General features: G+C 42.6%; 1 protein-coding gene across 5 annotated transcripts in view; it reads right to left on the bottom strand.

The window, feature by feature from the left end:
- ints6l (integrator complex subunit 6 like) overlaps window positions 1-21,497 on the bottom strand; it is a 159,797-nt gene that overhangs the window by 90,772 nt on the left and 47,528 nt on the right. For 2 of the 5 annotated variants that reach the window (XM_060832371.1, XM_060832372.1), the window contains one exon: window positions 16,282-16,371. In XM_060832371.1, coding sequence (XP_060688354.1) covers window positions 16,282-16,371 — 90 coding nt within the window. Of the gene's footprint in view, window positions 1-9,644; window positions 9,825-16,281; window positions 16,372-16,713; window positions 16,793-21,497 lie in introns of those variants that run through there. The other 3 variants (XR_009645188.1, XM_060832373.1, XM_060832374.1) reach the window with 3 other exon arrangements.

Genomic DNA, 21,497 nt, shown 5'->3' with positions numbered 1-21,497 from the left:
CTCATCATTTTATATACTTCTATCAAGTCGCCCTCCAGCCTCCGCCACTCTAGAGTATTAGCCTCTCCTCATACCCTCTAATCCAGGCAATATCCTGGTAAATCCATTCTGCACACTCTCCAAAGCTGCCATATCTTTCCTGTAATGTGGCAACCAGAACTGAATGCAATACTCTTAAGTGCAGCCTAACCAAAGTCTTACAGAGCTGCAACATAGCAACCTGACCATTGTACTCAATTCACTGACCAATAAAGGCAAGCATGCAATACACCTTCTTTGCCTCCTCATCTATTTGCCCAGCCACTTTCAAGGAGCTATGGACTTGAACCCCAAGATCCCTCCATACATCAATACTGATCAGGGTGCTGTCATGAACTGTATACTTTTCCTTAACATTTGATCTCCCAAAATGCAGAACCCCACATTTAGCCCGATTAAACTCCATCTGCCATTTCTCCACCCATATCTGCAACTAATGTTTAATTCTGCTATATCCTTTGACAATCTTCTACACTATCCACAACTCTATCGATTTTTGTGTTGCCTACAAACTTACTATTTTACTGATCTACATTTTTATCCAAGTCATTTATAACAGCAGACAAACAGCAGAGGTTCCAGTTCGGATGCCTGCAGAACATCACCAGTCACAGACCCCCAGCCAGGAACACACCCTTCCATCACTACCCTCTCCTTCTATGGGTAAGCCAATACTGAATCTAAGTAGCCAAATCACCATGGATCCCATACATCTTAATCTTCTGGATGAACCTGCTAGGAGTGTCTGTGTCAAAAGCCTTATTAAAATCCATTAGGTTGAGAAACAAGTCAATAAAGGCACAGTTGCAGACATTTCAGGTGATTAGATTAGATTAGATCCCCTACAGTTTGGAAATGGGCCCTTCGGCCCTTTCAGAATAAATATATTCCACTGAAAAGGAAATTTTTCAAGCAAGGATCCACCACTTGCAATTAACTAAAAAAGCTTAAAGATATCAAACTTCAAGAAAAAGCCTATAATTATGCAAATATGGGTAACATTAACAACATCCTGGGGGTTACCATTGACCAGAAACAGAACTGGACCTGTCATCTAAATACAGTGGCTACAAGAGCAGGTTAGAAGTTAGGAATACTGTAGTAAGTGACTCACACCTCCTGACTCCCCAAAACCTCTCCGTCATCTACAAAGCACAAATCAGGAGTGTAGCAGAACTTGCCTGGACGAATGCAGGTCTAACATGCTCAACACATTTGACACCATCCAGGACAAAGCAGCCCATCTGATTGGCACTACATCACAACCATCCACACTCTGACAACGCTCAATAGCAGCAGATTTTGCTATTTATAAGATGCACTACAGAAATTCACCAAAGATCTTTAGACAGCACTTTCTAAACCCATGACCACTTCCATTTAGAAGATCAAGGGCAACAACTACAATGGGTACAGCATCACTTGTAAGTTCTGTTCTAAGCCACTCATATCCTGATTTGAAAATATATTGTCGTTCCTTCAGTGTCGCTGGGTCAAAATCCTGGAATTTTCTCCCCAACAGCACATGGACTGCAGCAGTTCAAGAAGGCAGCGCACTATCACCTTCTCAAGGGCAACCAGGGAAGGGGAATAAATGTTGGCCAAATCCCACAAGTGAACAACTCAAAAGACTGAACCCAACATGTTAAAAAAAGCAAAGGTTGATTAAAGACCAGTAGGATGGGAGTGAGTTAAAGTACAGGGGAAACTAGCTAGAATGATAAAACCAGATAGTAAGAGTTTCTGGAAACACTTAAAAAGAATAAGTTAAAGTGAACCACAGGTCTTACAGAAAGGGAGACAAGTAAATAAATAGTGAAGAAAAGAAAGCAGATAAATTGAACAAGTATTTGTTTCTCTACATTTAAATAATACTGTTCTTTTGCTCTTCCTTTCAAAATTTTGATTTATTACCATCACGTGTACTAAGGTATATGCTTTGCAGGCAGACCATACATCAGAGAACTACCTCACATTTTCTCACACCATAATCCATTTGCTAACTTTTTGGCCATTTACTTAATCTATTAACCTGTCTCTATAAACTAAACCAGAAATTGATGGAGAAACAAGTTCACATTTTGAATCCAATGGTCACTGGTCACTAGCCTCGAAGTGTGAAATCTGCTTTCTCTCCACAGGTGCTGACAGACATTCTGGTTTTCTCCAGTAATTTCTGTTTTTGTTTCAGATATTCAACATCCAGAGTTCACTGTTTTATCTCTCTATGAATGGTTTGTATCCCTTTCACAACTTGCTTTTCCAACTATTTTGCATTGTCTTCAAATTTGGCTACAATATATTGACTTCCTTCCTCCAAGTCATTAGTACGTATTGTAGACAGTTGCTTTGACTGCCTGTGAAACACCATAAGTTACAAGTCACCAATCTGGAAAAGAACTCCTTATCCCCATTCGCTGTTTCCTGCCCATCAGCTAATTCTTTACCCATGCCAATATACTAACCCCAACTCTATGGCCTCTTATCACAGAATCCCTACAGTGTGGAAGTAGGCCATTCAGTCCATACCGATCCCCCTGAGGAGCATCCCACCCAGACCCAGCCCCTACGTTGGGGCTGTAACTCTGTATTTCCCATGGAAGGTCCACCTAGCTTCCACATCCCTGAACACAATGGGACAATTTAGCACAGCTAATCCGCCTAGCCTGCACATCTTTGGATCGTTGGAGGCAACCAGAGTACTTAGAAGATATGAGGAGACATGGAGAGAATGTGCAAACTCCACACACAGTCATCCAAAGGTGGAATCGAACCTAGATCCCTGACGCTGTGATGAAGCTGTGCTAACCACTGAGCCATCACGGCACCCTAATCTTATTTTAGGATTTAGCAAATCTAGAATTCTTTAAGAATGCAACTAGTAGAGCTGAAGGTGAGCCAGTGGATGTGGCTTCTTTGGACTTTCTGAAGGTTTTCAACAACATAAGAGTAAAACTGAAAATTGGGAATGAGGTTTGTGTATTGAGATGGATAGAAAATTAGTTCACAGACAGACAACAGGAGAAATACACAGGTGTTTTTCCAAATGGTAGGTAATGACCAGTAGGGTACCTCAGGTATCAATTCCAAGACCCAGTATATAATAATGATTTGGATAAGGGAATAATATCCTCAAATTTAGATGACATAAAGCTGGGTGGGAAGGTGGGTTGTGAGCAGGATGCAATGATGCATCAGTTTGATTTGGACAGGCTGAGAGAGTGGGCAAATGCATGGCAGATATTGCATAATGTAGACAAACATGCAGTCATTCACTCTGGGAGCAAAACAGGAAGGTAGATTATCTGAATAGTTATAAATTGACAGGGGTTGGGGTGAGAAATGTGCAAATCATAGCTGGGTGTCCTCATACACCAGTTGCTGAAGTAAAGCATGTGAAGTGGTCAAGGCGATAAATGGTATGTTGGTCTTCATCACAAGTGGACTCAAGGGGCAGCACGGTGACTCACTGATTAGCACTGTTGCTGCACTGCCCCAGGGATTGACGGTCAGAGTGAAGTTTGCATATTTTCCCTGTGTCTTTGTGGGTTTCTGCCGGGTGCTCCTACTTCCACCCACAATCCAAAGATGTGCAGGTTAGGTGGATTGGCCATGCTAAATCACCTATTGTGTCCAGGAATGTTTAAGTTAGATGGATTTTCCATGGGTAATGCAGGGTTACAGGCACAGGTTGGTGTCGACCCAATATGCCAAACAGCTTGCTTCCACACTACGGGATTCTGCAATTCAGTGTTGTATAGGAGTAGGGTTGTCTTGCTACAATTGTACAGGGTCTTGGTGATACCAGATCTGGAAATTCTTGTGCCATTTTTGTCTCCTTATCGAGGAAAGATATTCTTGGTGTAGAGGGACTGCTCACAAGATTTATCAGACTCATTCCAAGGATGTGAGTCAGATGTATGAGAAGTGGTTGAATCAAGCAGAATTATATTCATTAGATGTTGACAGGGGAATCTCAAAGAAACCGATAAAATTCAACATGACGAGACAAAATTAATGCAGCAAGGACGTTCCCAATGGTAGGACAGTCCAGAACCAGGGGTCAGTGTCAAGATATGGGCGAACAATTTAGGATAGAGACAAGGAGAAATTTGTTTCATCCGAATACTGGATATGGAATAAAAGTTGAACAGTTTATTGAGTTGGGAGATCGGCCACAATCATAATGAATGAGAAGCAGACAGAAAGGGCTGAATAGCTTACTCCCATACTTAGTTTCTATGTACCTAATTCATACATTTGTTTGTATCCTGCTTGGTTGTTATGACAAAACCGTTCACAATGCTTTCCCAAGTAGCTCTTTTGTTTGTGCGCCTCAACAGTTCTTTCCCTACAAAACTTGTTAAAACTGCCACCTCCACTTCAATAGGTTTTTTTTAAAAAAAGAGTTTCTCTCTCCAGGGAAAGTGGATAACAAAAGCATGTCTCCAAACTGAGGTGTTTATTCAAAATTCTGATTTATTTACAGACAAGGTAATCAGGAAGAGTCAGTGTGGTTTTGTCAAAAGGAAGCCATCTTTAACTAAACTATTAGACTTCTTTGAACAAGTTACAGAGAGAGGCTGAACAGGCTGGAGCTATTTTCCCTGGAGCATTGGAGGTTGGGGGGCTGCCTTATAGAGGTTTATAAAATCATGAAAGGCATAGATAGAATGAATAGGCAAAGTCTTTTTCCAGTACAGGGGGGTCCAAAACTAGAGGGGATAGGTTTAAGGTGAGAGCGGAAAGATTTTAAAAAGAATCTGAAGGGCAGTTTTATTTTCATGCAGAGGGTGGTGCGTGCATGGAATGAACAGTCAGAGGAAGTAGCAAAGGTGGGTACAATTACAACATTGAAAAGGCATCCATCAGGATAGGTATGTGAATAGGAAGGATTTAGAGGGATAAAAGCCAACCGCTGGCAATTAGAAATAGGTCAGACTGAGATGCCTGGTTGGCTGGATGAGTTGGACCAAAGGGTCAGTTTCCCTGCTGTTTGACTCTACGAGTAACATGCACTTGTAGACTTAGTGCACTTAGATTTTCAAAAAGTGCCATATCAAAAGGTTATTATGAAAAATAAAAGATAATGTGTCAAGGGTAACATTCGCACAAATACATGTTTGGGTGCTAGCAGACGGGTCTTTGCTTGATTGACACGATGTCATGAGTGGGATCCTGCAGGAATCTGTGCTGAGCCCTCAATATTTACAATTAGCTCAATGTCTTAGATGAGAGAGCAAAGGCATGGCAGCTAAATTCACAGACCCGATCAAAATAGGAAAACAGATTGCAAAGACAATATGAAGGAAGCTGCAGACAGATACAGATACGTTCATCTGGCATATGTCTGCCTGGTCGAGTGGGAAAACGTGAAATTATTCTTACTGTTCAGTGAATATTACTTAACTGGAGAGTGATGAAAGAATGTCAAGGTACAGAGAGATTTAGGTGTTGGTTAGCATGCAGGTACATCGCGTAATCAAGGCAGTTAATGGGATACTATCTTTTAGCACAAGAAGAATTGAACATAAAAGTAAAGATGCTGTGCTTCAGTTATACAGGGTATTGGTGAGACCACATCTTGAATAGCTGGTGCAGTCTTGATCTCCTCATTTAAGGAAGATTTTAAAACTTTGGAAGTGGTTCAGAGGTTTGCTAGATTAATATCTGGAATGAATGGGTCAATGTAAGAGGAAAGGTTGGGCAGGGTGGCCGTGTTTCCATTGGAGTTTAGGAGAGTAAAGGATGACTTGATGGAAATATACAAGATCCTGAATGATCTTGACAAGGTGGACATGGAAAGAAAGTTTCTCCTTGTGGGTCAATCCAGAACTAGAGGGCATTGTTTCCAAATTAGGGGTGGCCCTTCCAGGGGAGAGAGGAAGAATTTTTTTTCTCTCAGAGTTGCCCATCTTTGGAATGCTCTGCCTTAACATGCAGTGGAGCTGGAATCACTGATTTGTTTTAAAGCAGACATGGATTGACATTGACAAACAGGGGAACAGGGAATCCAGGGTTACTGGGGACAGATGGGAATGCTAAATTTGAAGCTCAAACTGGTCAGCCAAAACTTTTCTGAATGGTGGAGCAAACTTGGGAGGCCAAATGGTGTCTTTCTACTCCTATTTTGTATATTCAACGGTATATTTTTAAAAAAAACCTTGTAAAATTCAGCATTCATGACATCAGTGATAAACTGAGCACTTGTAAGAATATATGAAATTGGAATGATCGGCTATCCTTCAGATCTGCTGCCCTTCAAAGGATCATAGCTAATCCTTTACCTTAAATCCATTTTTGCTCCACTAGCTTAATGAACTTGATTTCCTTTGCATCCAGAAAATGATCAATTCCATGGTGAAGATGTTCATTAACTAAATATCCACAGCTCTCGGAGGTTGAGAATTCCAAAATTTGCATATGTCTGAATGAAAACATTTTTCCTTTCTTCAGTCCTAATAAGCTGATCATTTATTCCAAGATTGAAATAAATCAGCACCGACTATGTCATATTGTGTTTTTATTAGATCACTTAGCAATCTTCTAAACCCAAGGGAGTATATCAGTAGTCTATTCCATTTGTACTCCATAAGTCATTCTGTTGGGTAGGATGAAAATAAAGCATTTTTAAAACAATTAGGAACTTGAAAAGGTTGGCAGAGAGATCAGAGTATCCTTATACATGAGTCATACAAAACTAACAGTGCAACTGTCCACTGTGAAGGCATACCATATGCTAGCTTTTGTTGCAAATGGGTTGGAGTACAAGTACGAGAGTAAGGAAGATTTTGTGCACTTGTATACGGCTTTGGTGGATCATGAATGGCGAATGCATGCAGATTTGCGTCTGACTCAAAGAAGGGCATACAGGTTCTAAAGAGAATGCGAGAAAACTTCACTAGTATGATCCCGGACATAAAGGGATTTTATTCCTGATGAAGGGCTTATGCTCGAAACGTCGAATTCTCTATTCCTGAGATGCTGCCTAACCTGCTGTGCTTTGACCAGCAACACATTTGCAGTTTGCATATATCCAAATGGAGTACCTGCACTTAGTCCACAGTCTATGCTCTGATGTCTTTAAGAACTCACATACATGCTTCTTGAATGCTGCAGAAGTCCCTGCTTCCCCCATGTTGTCAGGCAGTACTTCCATACACTTACCACCCTCTGGGTAAATCTGTTTTGCTCAGATCTCCTCCAAACCACTTGCTCCTCACCTTAATCTTATGCCCTCTTGTCTTAGGTATGTCTACCATGGGGAAGATACTCTTACAATCTATTGTTATGAAGGCAGGGTGTTAGGTTTGTGTTGTTAGAGCAGAGAAGGCTGAGTAAGGACTTGATTGAGGTGTTTAAGATTATATGGGTGGATTGAGACAGTTGATACCCCTCGTTGAGGGGTCAATAAGAAGGTGAAGTGCAGAAGACCTAGAGGGGATTGGAAAAACTGTTTCCTCGCCTGGAGGGTGGTGGGTATATGGAAAATGCTGCCTGGAAGGACAGTAAAAGCTGAAAACTGTACAACTTTTAAAAATACATAGGTGAGCACTTGTAATGTCATAATATTCAACATTATGGGCCAAGTCCTAGAGATTGGGATTAATGTAAATAGGTTAATGCAGACCTGTTGTGCTGAAGAGCCTCTTCTGTGCTGTATGACTCTGACTCATCAGGTACTAAAGCTGATGGACAACAACCAGGATTGGTATGACAAGTGGCAAGTAACATTCACACCATACACACACTAGGCAATGACCATCTCCAACAAGGCAAAATGCAACTAAGTCTCCTTGACATTCAATAGCATTTGAAGAATACCCCAATACCAACACCTTGACGTTGCCACTGACTAGAAATAGCCAAGTGGCTGAGTATACTAAGAATTACCAAAGAGAAGAAACAAAACTGGATTAGCCAAATACTGTGGCTTTGAAACAGGGTCACAAGCTAAGAACTCCGCAGTGAGTAACTCACCTCCTAAAGCCCTATCTGAAAGATGCAAATCAGGAGTGTGATGGAATATCCTCCACTTGCCTGGATCAGAATAGTTCTAAAAACATTCAAACAGCTCAACGTCATCCAGGATAACTGGCACTGCACTGACATCAAACATTCACTTCCTCCACCAGTAAAATAAAGCAGCAGCAGTTTGTATCATCTACAAGATGACAGTACAAGAACTAACCCAGGATCCTTCAACAAAACCTTCTGAACTCATGAATTCCATCAATCAAAAATGACACGCGCAGTAAATACCTCGATGACTCCGCAATAGCGTTGTGCGTAAAGTTAAAAATTACACAACACCAGGTTATAGTCCAACAGGTTTAATTGGAAGCACACTAGCTTTTGGAGCAACGCTCCTTCATCAGGTGATAGTGAAGGGCTAGATCGTAACACAGAATTTATAGCAAAAATTTGCAGTGTGATGTAACTGAAATTATACATTGAAAAACTGATTGTTTGTTAAGCCTTTCATCTGTTAGAATAGATTTAACAGATTATCAATTTTTCCATGTATAATTTCAGTTACATCACACTGCAAATTTTTGCTATAAATTCTGTGTTACGATCTAGCCCTGCACTATCACCTGATGAAGGAGCGTCGCTCCAAAAGCTAGTGTGCTTCCAATTAAACCTGTTGGACTATAACCTGGTGTTGTGTGATTTTTAACTTTGTACACCCCAGTCCAACACCGGAATCTCCAAATTGTGCGTAAAGACCACCATAGACTGCAGCAGTTCAACACAGCAGCTCATTGACACCCTAAGGGAATTTAGGTGTGGGTAACAAATGTTGGCCTAGACAGCAACACCCTTATCCCAGGAATAAATATTTACAAACTGTTAACATGGGAACTGCTTTGATTCTTCCAATATCTAACAGTTCCATTCACTTGCACTGCTGATTTTCCTCACTCTCTTTCCTTATACTGCCCCCAAGGGCATTAGCATTTATTGTTTTAAAACTGTGTCAAAACATATTTAGAGATGGCAGCTGCCCTGAAGCATCACCCTCCATAACACTATTATTTCTTAACACTCTTTTTGGACACCATCACTGAATTGTGAGGTGATAACTAAAGCAGAATGCTGCCTGATTGGTATTACTTAATCAGCTCGTCACTGGGTTATCATCAAGAGCAGACAGAGTGCAACAGGCTAACTTGCTCCAAAAGGCTAATTCATCACGGAAACTTCTGGCCCCAAGAATCTCTTATTTTGACCATTTCATACCAAGTACTGGAGAATTTCTATTTGTGTAGGATTGGCCATTTGAAGTCTGTATTGGAAGAACAGCTGGGAATGCAATGGGAGGAATTAAAGAGGACCATGGAAAAGTCAAGCACTTGGGATAGTTATTTATCAATGGCCAATACCAATAGTGCCACTGAGGTTAAGGTGGATCAACATCAAAGACTCACCAGGCCAAAACTTTACTCTTTAAAGGGAAACAATGGCTTATAAGCTTATGAGTGTTGAGATCAATAGACTGCTGCCAAACAGCCCAGAAGCAAGGTGCTCAGTTCACTTCCATGGCTACTAATATCATTATTGACTGAAATCTACAGCAGCATTAATAGAAATGAGGAAACCACCTGAATGTTGATTAATGTTTTCATTACTTGACCAGTACAGACGGTTCTGGAGGCTAGGTTGCCTGGATATCTGTTCTGAGACACGATTCCCTTTAGGATAGCTCTCGACTGATGTAGCCGCAGAGTAGCTCCTGCTTGTCTTCGACTCCATCAATTCCCTGAGGATAGTAGTGAGTCTGACTGCAGAAGGACAAATTGAGTTGTGACAGTGCTTTCTAACAATTTTCAGTCTCACTACACCACTAGCAGCATGTTTAGAGCAAATTCAATAGGCACTCAACCAGGAACACAACTGATACAGAAGAGTACTTAAAAAATGGAAAAGTCCATATTTTCTGAATCAATATTAGGATCAGAAACATTTGTTTCAGAACATTTGTCAGAAACTAGTCCAAGTCAACCCCACGTCAATTTTGTGGTTATTATGTTAAAGAATCTGCTCTGAGGTGGACATAAAAGATCCCACAGCACTAAGCTGACAATAAAAAGGACAACCTAACCAATATTTATCCCTCAATCAACATTACTGAACTAGATATCCTGAACATTTATTTGTTGATGCTAGAGTTTGCTGTGCACAAATTGACTGTTCTGGTTTGTAAATTGCAACAATAATGGTGCCTCAAACACACTGAATGGGCTGTGAAATAATGTAGGATATTATGAAACATGCAGCAGAAACAAAGTCTCTTTTATTGCAGACAACATAAACATAAGGGAGATCACCAGAAAGACAGCTCTATGGCATCACGCTATACTTCAAAACGAGATGTAATACTAGAAGATGATAGCCTGCCCAGAAACAACGAGTGAACAAATATAATTATCCCAAGGTCTAAGCTGCAACAAAGCTGTTATACCTTTATTTGAATTCATTAAAAAAAACAAATTAAGAATCTACCGATGACCATGAAAAAAAAGGTCAATTGTCATAAAACAGCAACCTGGCTCACTAATGTTGTTTAGGGAAGGAAATCTGCCATTCTCACCCAGTTTGGCCTACTTGTGACTCCAGGCTCAATGTGGCCGACTCTCAACTATCCTCTGAAATGGACTTGGCTCAGGTGTAACTATGGTTGGGCAATAGCGATGTCCATGTGCCGTGAGTGAATTAAAAATAAACTACAATGCATGGATTGTTTCATAGGGACACGGTGAGTGAGTTGACAGAACAATGACAAAGGAGCATAGATTTAAGGCAAAGAGCAGAAGGTTTACAGGTGACATGAGGAAAACCTTGTACCCAGAGATTGGGAGGAATCTAGATGCTGTAAAGGTGGTAGAGACGGAAACCCTCACAACATTTAAGTAGTACTGCATTTAGATTTACATTTGTAATGTCAAGGCATACAAGGCTATGGACCAAGTGCTGGAAATGGGATTAGAATAGCTAGGTATTTGCATTTGACCAGTGCATACGGGCCAAAGGAGCTTTTTCTGTGCCATAGATTTCTATGACTCCGAAATCTCATGAAATTCCACCCAACAGTTATGGGAAAAAAGACAGAAAAGTGGATTTGAAGATGAATACATCAGCCAATGATCTCACTGAATGACAGAGCAGATTTGATAGCTAAACGGTCTACTTTTGCTCCTTCAGTTTCAAGTTCATGTTTCACAAAACGTCAGTTAGATTGCAATAATACAGATTTTAGAAGTCTTTAAAAATGAAGAATCATTTAACAGAGACTTAAAGAATTACAGAAAAGCTTTAAAAATATTTTTGTTTGCCTTACATCGAGACACGAGGGAAACCACCAGCAGACTTTAGCCCTTATCTATTTAATCGATTGTAAAAATCTAGCTCTTTGAGTAAAGGGAAGTAATTGAGAGGGAGGGGAGTGAAGAAAGAGAGGGGGAAATGGAGCGAGCGATAGCATTTAAGCAACACTATGCAAGACAATATCTCCTTCTACCTAAAGACAATTGACAATTCATGCAAATCCTATTAAACATATCCAAGCATTCACTGCTAGAGACAACAGCTGGGCTCTGATCTGCAACTACCGTCATTGGTTCAGCCAGGCTTGTCCATCATTCCGAAAATACCAACCAGAGTCAACAAGTTTATTTCAAACCCCACAGGAGATTAGAGACATGTTACACAGTCACTGCTACTTTAAGGGAGTCAGTGAATTCAACATGATAAAACATTCTGGCCAAATGCTCCCTAAAGCTCTCGATGTAAACCTCCTTAATTTTGCTAACAGAAAGATCTGCAACTTACAACGTGTTTGTGTGACATGTGCAAAAAATCATTTTATGTCAATGTCAGATCTGGTAGAAAGATTGTTAAGTTTTTTTTCATGGATATGAGTATTGCTGGTGGTGTGTCATTTATTGTCCAATCCCAAGTAGAAAATGGTAGTGGTGAGCTGTCTTCTTGAAATGCTGTCAGTGAGATGTAGTTATAAACAGTGTTAAAATGCTATCATGGTGTCTACTTCCTCAGACATGTCAAGTCAACAGATGACTTCGAGACGGTTCCTTACTGTCATATTTTATTTAAATGTGGCAGCAGCAGCAACTGAGGAAAGCTTCAATCAAACATAGGTCCCACAGAGTACTCAATGAATCAACCAGAGTGGCCTTGCTTTCATCAGCTTGATAGATCAGCATATCCACGTATCCCATTGTATCTTGTTTTGCTCTGCTCTGCCCAAAATTGGTCATGGTATGGCAGTTAAGTTATTGACCTCTAATCTGGGTGGCATGGTGACTCAGTGGTTAGCACTGCTGGCTCACAACGCCAGGGACCTGGGTTCAATTCAACCCCTCGGGTGACCATCTGTGTGGAGTGTGTGTATTCTCCCTGTATCTGCTTGGGTTTCAGGTTTCCTCCCACTATTCAAAGATTTGCAGGTTGATGGATTGGCTATGCTAAATGGTCCCATATTGTCCAGGAAGTGTAGGTTGTGTGGATCAGCCATGGGAACCGCAGGGTTACAGGGATAGGGTAGGAGGTGATTCCGGGATGCTCTTCGGAGAGTCAGTGTGAACTACTTGGGCCGAAAGCCCTATTTCTACACTACAGGCATTGAATGAGACTGGAGGTTGGCTGACATGATGCCATTATTTAAGAAAGGTGGTAAGGAAAAGCCAGAGAACTATAGAGTTGTGAGCCTGACATCAGTGGTAGGCAAGTTGTTGGAGGAAATCCTGAGGGACAGGATTTACATATATTTGAAAAGGCAAGGACTAATTAGGGATAGTCAGCATAGCTTCGTGCAAGGAAAATCATATTTCACAAACTTTATTGAGTTTACTGAAGTAGTAACAGAGGATTGATGAGGGCAGAGTGGTAGACGCAATCTACATGGACTTCAGTGAGGTGTTCAACAAGGTTCCTCATGGGAGATTGATTAGCAAGGTTAGATCTCATTGAATACAGAGAGAACTAGCTGGTTGGATACAGAACTGGCTCGAAGACTGAAGATAAGAAGGTGGTAGTGGAGGGTTGATTTTCAGACTGGAGGCAGAACTACAGGACATAGGTTTAGGGCGAGAGGGAAAAGTTATAAAAGGGACTTAAGGGGCAACTTTTTCACACAGAGGATGGTGCAATTATGGAATGAGCTGCCAGAGGATGTGGTGGAGGCTAGTACAATTACAGTGTTTAAAAGGCACCTGGATGGATATACGATTAGGAAGGGTTTAGAGGGATATGGGCCAAGTGGTGGCAAATGGGACTAGATTAGGTTAGGATATCTGGTTGGCATGGACAAGTTGGACCAAAGGGTCTGTTTCCGTGCTGCGCATCTCTATGACTCCATGAGTAACCCAGAGTCTGAACTATTCAAAGCAGATTGCCATTTTGAATTGTATTAACATATCGAATCCAGCTTTTTACATCCAGTTTAAGTGATCTGAAGCTACAAGATTCTAATAAAAACCCATGTGGGCAGTTAACATCCTTCCCTGGCGTGGGTATATATGAGAACACAATAAAGAATAAACATTAGTGAGTTTTGAGAAGATTTGTAGCTCAGGTTAAGGTTCTGGATGTAGGTTTGCTTGCTGAGCTGGACGGTTCATTTTCAGACATTTCGTCACCATACTAAGTAACATCAGTGAGCCTCCAGTGAAGCCCTGGTGTTATGACGCACTTTCCCTTATGTGATTAGGTTTCCTTGGGTTGGTGATGTCATTTCCTGCTTTTTTCTGAGAGGATGGTATGGATTACCCAAAATTCACAAACCAAGAACCCTCCTCAGACCCATAATCTCATTACCAATGTACAGATTAGCCAAGGAACTACACCAAAGACTAAAACACTTACTAGAAGACTCGTGCCACTCCATTCACTCCAGCCAAGAATTTCTGAACAACAAAGACACCAAGATGGAAGAGAATGAAATAATGGTCTCCTTTGACATAACAGCCACGTTCACATCCATCAACATCTACCTGGCCAAAGAAACACTGCCTACACTATTAGAAGAACCAAAGATACATATACCAGATACCACCAACTTCATCAGCAAGGACAACATTGTCAAGTTAGTGGACCTATGCCTCACCACCCACTTCATTTTCAATAACAAAACCTGCAGACAAACCAATGGAATACCCACTGGATCTCTGATATCAGGGTTCTTAGCAGAGGCAGTAATGCAGAGATTTGAACAACAGCTCTGCCAATCATCCATCCAAACTTTGGGTTCGCTACATGGATGACACCTTTGTCATCACTAAACAAAACAAATTAGAGGAAACCTTCAAGATCAAAAATAATATTCTTACTGTCATAAAATTCACAAAAGAGGAGGAAAACACAACAAACTACCATTCCTAGATGTCACAATACAGCAAACAGCCAGTGGGGAACTTCAAATCAACATCTACAGGAAAACACCACATGCGGACTAAATACTGAACTACAGAAGCAATCATCTGAACATACACAAACGAAGCTGGGTTTATGTCAAGACTATCTAGATGAGGATCTAAAATCTGGAATTAAACCATTGTCAGGAGTAATCATTTTTATGCATGCTTTTATTAACCACAAAGTGGCTTCTTAAAACAAAGTAACATAGCAAAATGGCTTCAGGATGCAAATTAACGCCGTGTTTAAAATGGTTTCTCAAGGCTGTATTCCTGCATTGCTGAGCTAACTGATAGAGCAGATTCACAGCATGGAATTAACTAAGCTAGAGAGGACATTACTAACTATTTTAGTTAACCTTGAAATGCAGGTGGGAAGAAACAAATGTGTAGTAAATAATTTTGTTTTCCAGAAAATATCATTGGATTAACCTGCTGTCCATTATGTCATTTATTACATTTTATTGAATTTATTCTGTAATTAAGGCTGTACTACTTCTTAAGAAACTTATAAAAAATTGCCTTTATTCTAAGTGAATTTGCGCAGTTTCTCCAAGGAACACAGAAGCTGTTAACCTCTGTGTTGCTGGACAAACCTATGCCAGGCATCAGAATAAACTGTGAAACTTGCTGAAACAGACCACATCATTATTTAACCGATCATGAAACCGAGACACCCCTTCTGGGGGCCGAGATCTTCATAGTCATGCTCCCTTCAACCTGCTACAGGATACCTACTCCTTTCAGCATGTCAATCGCACGTTCTCGCCAGAGCGTCTGTGCATTTGCAGGCTGTCAGTGGTAGTTTAATGACTCATAGCCATGTTTGTGGATGTTGGGATGATTGCTTCTGTAGTTCAATATCTGGTCTATATGTGTTGTTTTCCAATAGACGCTAAAGTTCCCGATTGGCTGTTTGCTCTACTGAGACATCTAGGAATGGCAATTTGTTATTGTTTTCCTCCTTTTTTGTGAATTTTATGACAGTAAGGACTTAATTTCAACAAGCCACCACTGCAGTACAGAGGAACTACACAGAGCAGAGAAAAATCACCTATACAGCGTATTCAAAAAGAACGGGTACCCAATGAACACAGTCCACCGATTTCTCAGCAACAAATCCAAACATGCAGACAAAATGCGTCCAGAAACCCTAGTCACTCTCCTCTACATCAAAGACATCTCAGAAATGACTGCCAGACTACTCAAACCTCTTGGCATCATGGTAGCCCACAAACCCACCAACTCATGAAAACAGCAGCTAAGGAATTTAAAAGACTCTAAACAGACAAGTAAAACTAATATCATTTACAAAATACCTTGCAAGAACTGTAACGAATGCTACATTGGACAAACAGGCAGAAAACTAGCCACCAGGATACATGATCATCAACTAGCCACAAAAAGACATGACCCACAGACCCACTATCACTAATATCCTTACATACAGATGAGGAAGGACACCACTTCAGCTCGGACAACACATCCATCCTAGGATAAACCAAACAGAGACATAAACGAGGATTCGGAGAACCATGGCATTCCAACCGGTACTCTATCAACAAACACATCAACTTGCATCCCATTTACCACCCTCTGAGAAAGAGAACAGGAAATGACACCACCAACGCAAGGAAACCTAAACACATACATCAAAAGCAGATCATAATACCAGGACAATCATTTGGAGGGGACAAAAGACATAAGGTTTATTGCATAGCAATGCACTGCTAAAATGCTCTTGAATGCATAAAATTTAGAATTGCTACTATATTCACATCACAAAACGGTGCAATGGCCTGTATCATACCTCCTCTTGCACTCCACTGTTATTTGTCATCTTGCTTCCATCAGAGATGGTGATTATAACAGATGGTTCAAGAAAAAAAGGATTCCTTCCCTGTAAAATAAAAGCCATAAAATAAGCTGATTTCAGAGATGTCTGTACATGGCAAATTCTATAGCAGGTTAACTTATAATTCCACACTGGTTCTCAAAAAGCATAAATACTAAAGAAAGAAAGGCAAGCAACACAAAGTTCTTGGAAACACTGTGACATTTTATAACTTTGTTTCAGTGAAGTTTTATTCATTGTTGCTGCACAGACTGTACAAAAGTACTTTTCAAATAGAGATAACTTGTATTCCTTTCAGGACTTTCATGGCCTGAGTGTATTCAAAAGATTTTTACAGTCTTTTAAGGACCTCTTTAAATGTTCATGTTGATCTCTCTCTCTTTCTTTCTGTACATTCTGGGCGTCTGTAACACTGTATCCTGCACTCTGTTCTTTTACCCTAATGCACTTGGAGAATACGATCTGCCTGTAAAGCACATAAGACAACACATGTCACTGTACTTTGGTACACATGACAGTAAAAATCAAATCAAATCAGTCGCAAGTGTAGTCAACATTCCAGGAATCAAGCTGATAAACCTTTGTTGTGTTCCCTCCATTGTCAGAATATCCTTCCTCCAAACAGGAGACCAAAGCTACACATGATACTCACCAAGGCACTGTACAATTCGAATCCTCCCAATACAAAGGCTTACATATCATTTGCCTTCTTGACCACCTGCTGCATCTGCATGTTTTTTATACTCCATGCCTCTGTTTATGAAGATCTCAATTTTGCTAATCACTCTCCCAATATGCCCTTCCACTTCAAAGACTGATGCACTTGCAGTCCCAGCTCCCTCTGTTCTAACTCCCTTGTGAAAGTGACTCTTGAATTTAATTTGACTGGCCTTTCAACGCAATACATTGCATCGCAGCTCTTTTCATTAAAAAGATTCTCAGCACACTTCGGACATTTTAAAATACAAATGCTCACAAATGTCTTTTATAACTGACAAGTGACAAGTAGCATTTACGCCACACAAATGCCAGGCTATGACCATCTCCAATAAGTGACAATCTAAGTACTGTCCTTACCACTGCCCTTGATATTCAGTAGTGTTACCATCACTGAATCCTCCACTATCAACACGCTTGAGAGTTATCATTGATGAGAAGCTCAACTGGATTCACCAGATAAACAGAGTCAACAGGAGCAGGTCAGATGATAGGGATACTGAGGGGAGTAACTCACTTCATTACTGCCCAAAACCTGTCCATTATTTACAAGGCACAAGTCAGGAATGTGATGGAATACTCCCTACACGCTGGATGAGTGCAGCCCCAACAACATTCAAGAAGCTTGACACGATCCAGCACAAAGCAGCCTGCTTGATTGGCACTACATTCAACCATCCACCCCCTTCACCACCAATGCTCAGTAGCAGCAGCGTGTACCGACTACAAGATGCACTGCGGAAGTTCACCAAAGATCCTCAGACAGCTCCTTGCAAAATAAAACCACAGCTATTTGGAAGGACAAAGGCAGCAGATACATGGGAAAACCACCACCTTCAAGGTCTCATTCAAGCCACGCACCATCCTGACTTGGAAATATCGCCAACCCATGACCGTGGATGGATTAAAATCCTGGAATTTCCTTCCTAAAGGAATTGGTTGTCAACTCACAGCACATGGACTGCAGAGGTTCAAGTACGCAGCTCACCTCTACCTTCTCAAGGGCAAGTAGAAACAGGCAACAAATGATCAGCTAGTGATGCTCACATCCCACAAATGAATAAAAAAAACACATCAAGGTGCCCCAAAGCACTATACAACCAATAGAGTCATTTTGAAGCATAAACATAGATGTAACATTGGAATCATAGCAGCCAATTTGCAAAAAAACATCTCAAATGCAAATGCATCGATGATTCGACAACCTGCCACCATTCTGGTGATGCTGAGGGATAAGTGGTGGTCATTCTTGCGAATAATGGTCATAGTAGGGACGTGGGCTCTTTTAGTAAAAAATGAGGTCTGCAGATGCTGGAGATCACAGCTGCAAATGTGTTGCTGGTCAAAGCACAGCAGGTTAGGCAGCATCTCAGGAATAGAGAATTCGACGTTTCGAGCATAAGCCCTTCATCAGGAATAAGAGAGAGAGAGCCAAGCCGGCTGAGATAAAAGGTAGGGAGGAGGGACTAGGGGGAGGGGCGATGGAGGTGGGATAGGTGGAAGGAGGTCAAGGTGAGGGTGATAGGCCGGAGTGGGGTGGGGGCGGAGAGGTCAGGAAGAGGATTGCAGGTTAGGAGGGCGGTGCTGAGTTGAGGGAACCGACTGAGACAAGGTGGGGGGAGGGGAAATGAGGAAGCTGGAGAAATCTGAATTCATACCTTGTGGTTGGAGGGTTCCCAGGCGGAAGATGAGGCGCTCCTCCTCCAGCCGTCGTGTAGTTGTGTTCTGCCGGTGGAGGAGTCCAAGGACCTGCATGTCCTCGGTGGAGTGGGAGGGGGAGTTAAAGTGTTGAGCCACGGGGTGATTGGGTTGGTTGGTTCGGGCGGCCCAGAGGTGTTCTCTGAAGCGTTCCGCAAGTAAGCGGCCTGTCTCTCCAATATAGAGGAGGCCACATCGGGTGCAGCGGATGCAATAGATGATGTGTGTGGAGGTACAGGTGAACTTGTGGCGGATATGGAAGGATCCCTTGGGGCCTTGGAGGGAAGTGAGTGTGGAGGTGTGGGCGCAAGTTTTACATTTCCTGCGGTTGCAGGGGAAGGTGCCGGGGGTGGAGGTTGGGTTGGTGGGGGGTGTGGATCCTCACCAAGGATATATTTCCCTCCCCTCCCCTATCAGCGTTCCGCAACACCAAGGATATATTTCCCTCCCCTCCCCTATCAGCGTTCCGCAAGGATACACTGGCACCACCCCCCACCTTTTCCTCCGCTACATCGATGACTGTATCGGCGCTGCCTCGTGCTCCCACGAGGAGGTTGAACAGTTCATCAACTTTACTAACACCTTCCATCCCGACCTGAAATTCACCTGGACTGTCTCAGACTCCTCCCTCCCCTTCCTAGACCTTTCCATTTCTATCTCGGGCGACCGACTCAACACAGACATCTATTATAAACCGACTGACTCCCACAGCTACCTGGACTACACCTCCTCCCACCCTGCCCCCTGTAAAAACGCCATCCCATATTCCCAATTCCTTCGTCTCCGCCGCATCTGCTCCCAGGAGGACCAATTCCAACACCGCACAACCCAGATGGCCTCCTTCTTCAAGGACCGCAGATTCCCCCCAGACGTGATCGACGATGCCCTCCACCGCATCTCCTCCACTTCCCGCTCCTCCGCCCTTGAGCCCCGCTCCTCCAACCGCCACCAAGACAGAACCCCACTGGTTCTCACCTACCACCCCACCAACCTGCGCATACAACGTATTATCCGCCGCCATTTCCGCCACCTCCAAACGGACCCCACCACCAAGGATATATTTCCCTCCCCTCCCCTATCAGCGTTCCGCAAGGACCACTCCCTTCGTGACTCCCTTGTCAGATCCACACCCCCCACCCACCCCACCTCCACCCCCGGCACCTTCCCCTGCAACCGCAGGAAATGTAAAACTTGCGCCCACACCTCCACACTCACTTCCCTCCAAGGCCCCAAGGGATCCTTCCATATCCGCCACAAGTTCACCTGTACCTCCACACACATCATCTATTGCATCCGCTGCACCCGATGTGGCCTCCTCTATATTGGAGAGACAGGCCGCTTACTTGCGGAACGCTTCAGAGAACACCTCTGGGCCGCCCGAACCAACCAACCCAATCACCCCGTGGCTCAACACTTTAACTCCCCCTCCCACTCCACCGAGGACATGCAGGTCCTTGGACTCCTCCACCGGCAGAACACAACTACACGACGGCTGGAGGAGGAGCGCCTCATCTTCCGCCTGGGAACCCTCCAACCACAAGGTATGAATTCAGATTTCTCCAGTTTCCTCATTTCCCCTCCCCCCACCTTGTCTCAGTCGGTTCCCTCAACTCAGCACCGCCCTCCTAACCTGCAATCCTCTTCCTGACCTCTCCGCCCCCACCCCACTCCGGCCTATCACCCTCACCTTGACCTCCTTCCACCTATCCCACCTCCATCGCCCCTCCCCCTAGTCCCTCCTCCCTACCTTTTATCTCAGCCGGCTTGGCTCTCTCTCTCTTATTCCTGATGAAGGGCTTATGCTCGAAACGTCGAATTCTCTATTCCTGAGATGCTGCCTAACCTGCTGTGCTTTGACCAGCAACACATTTGCAGACGTGGGCTCTTTTGCAAAACAGCAAAGACTGTCTCACTTGAAGGATGGCACTTTTAACAGTAAAATACAAGTGCTGAGGTAAATAATCATTCAGCACAACATGCAGTATACAGGCTAACTACTATAGGGCATGTGGATTTTTTAAAGCATAGGTTTATCTAACTTGCTGGAATTTTGCTGTTGATACAATGGACTCGGACTTCCAAAAGGCATTTGGTACAGTGCTGTACAACAAACAAAACAGCAAAGTTACAGCTCAAATACTTAGAGGAAAAGCAGCAATGTGGATATGAAACTGAATAGCTAACAGAGTACTGTTTATCAGATGTCTTTCAAACTGAAGGAAGCTTTGGTTTGTGACCTAGCACTTGCTCATGTTTATTTATGACTTATACCTTGGTATATGGGACACATCTTCAAACTTTCCAATGATACCAAACTTGGAAGCATTGTGAACTGTGAGGACAACAATATCCAATGTCAATAGGGAAAACAGGTGGTGCAATAGATGGGCAAGCGGCAATGAAACTGAATACAGTGCAATGTAAAGTAATTAATTTTAGAAGGAGAAACAGAGAAAGAAATAAAGAGTACAAATCTCATGACTCTTACACTTGCAGGAAGTGCTTCCGACTGCAGCTCTTGTTTGACTGCAAGACGGCCCTGGAGCTGCAGATGGACTCACTGTGGAGCATCTGCAATTCTGAGGAGGTCGTGGATAGCACGTTTAGAGAATTGGTCCACTGCAGATTAGAATTGCTGAGGGAGACAGTGAATAGGTGACCAAAAGCAGAGAAAGTGTAGAAAGGCAGGGCAGGTGTCCCCTGTGGTCATCTCCCACCAAAACAGGTATAGAGTTCTGGATACTGTTGGGGGAGAT

Source organism: Hemiscyllium ocellatum, chromosome 11, assembly GCF_020745735.1.
Source record: "Hemiscyllium ocellatum isolate sHemOce1 chromosome 11, sHemOce1.pat.X.cur, whole genome shotgun sequence".
Classification (NCBI taxonomy): Eukaryota; Metazoa; Chordata; class Chondrichthyes; order Orectolobiformes; family Hemiscylliidae; genus Hemiscyllium; species Hemiscyllium ocellatum.
The sequence above is the reverse complement of the archived record's forward strand: the minus strand, read 5'-3'. Positions and strand labels throughout refer to the sequence as shown.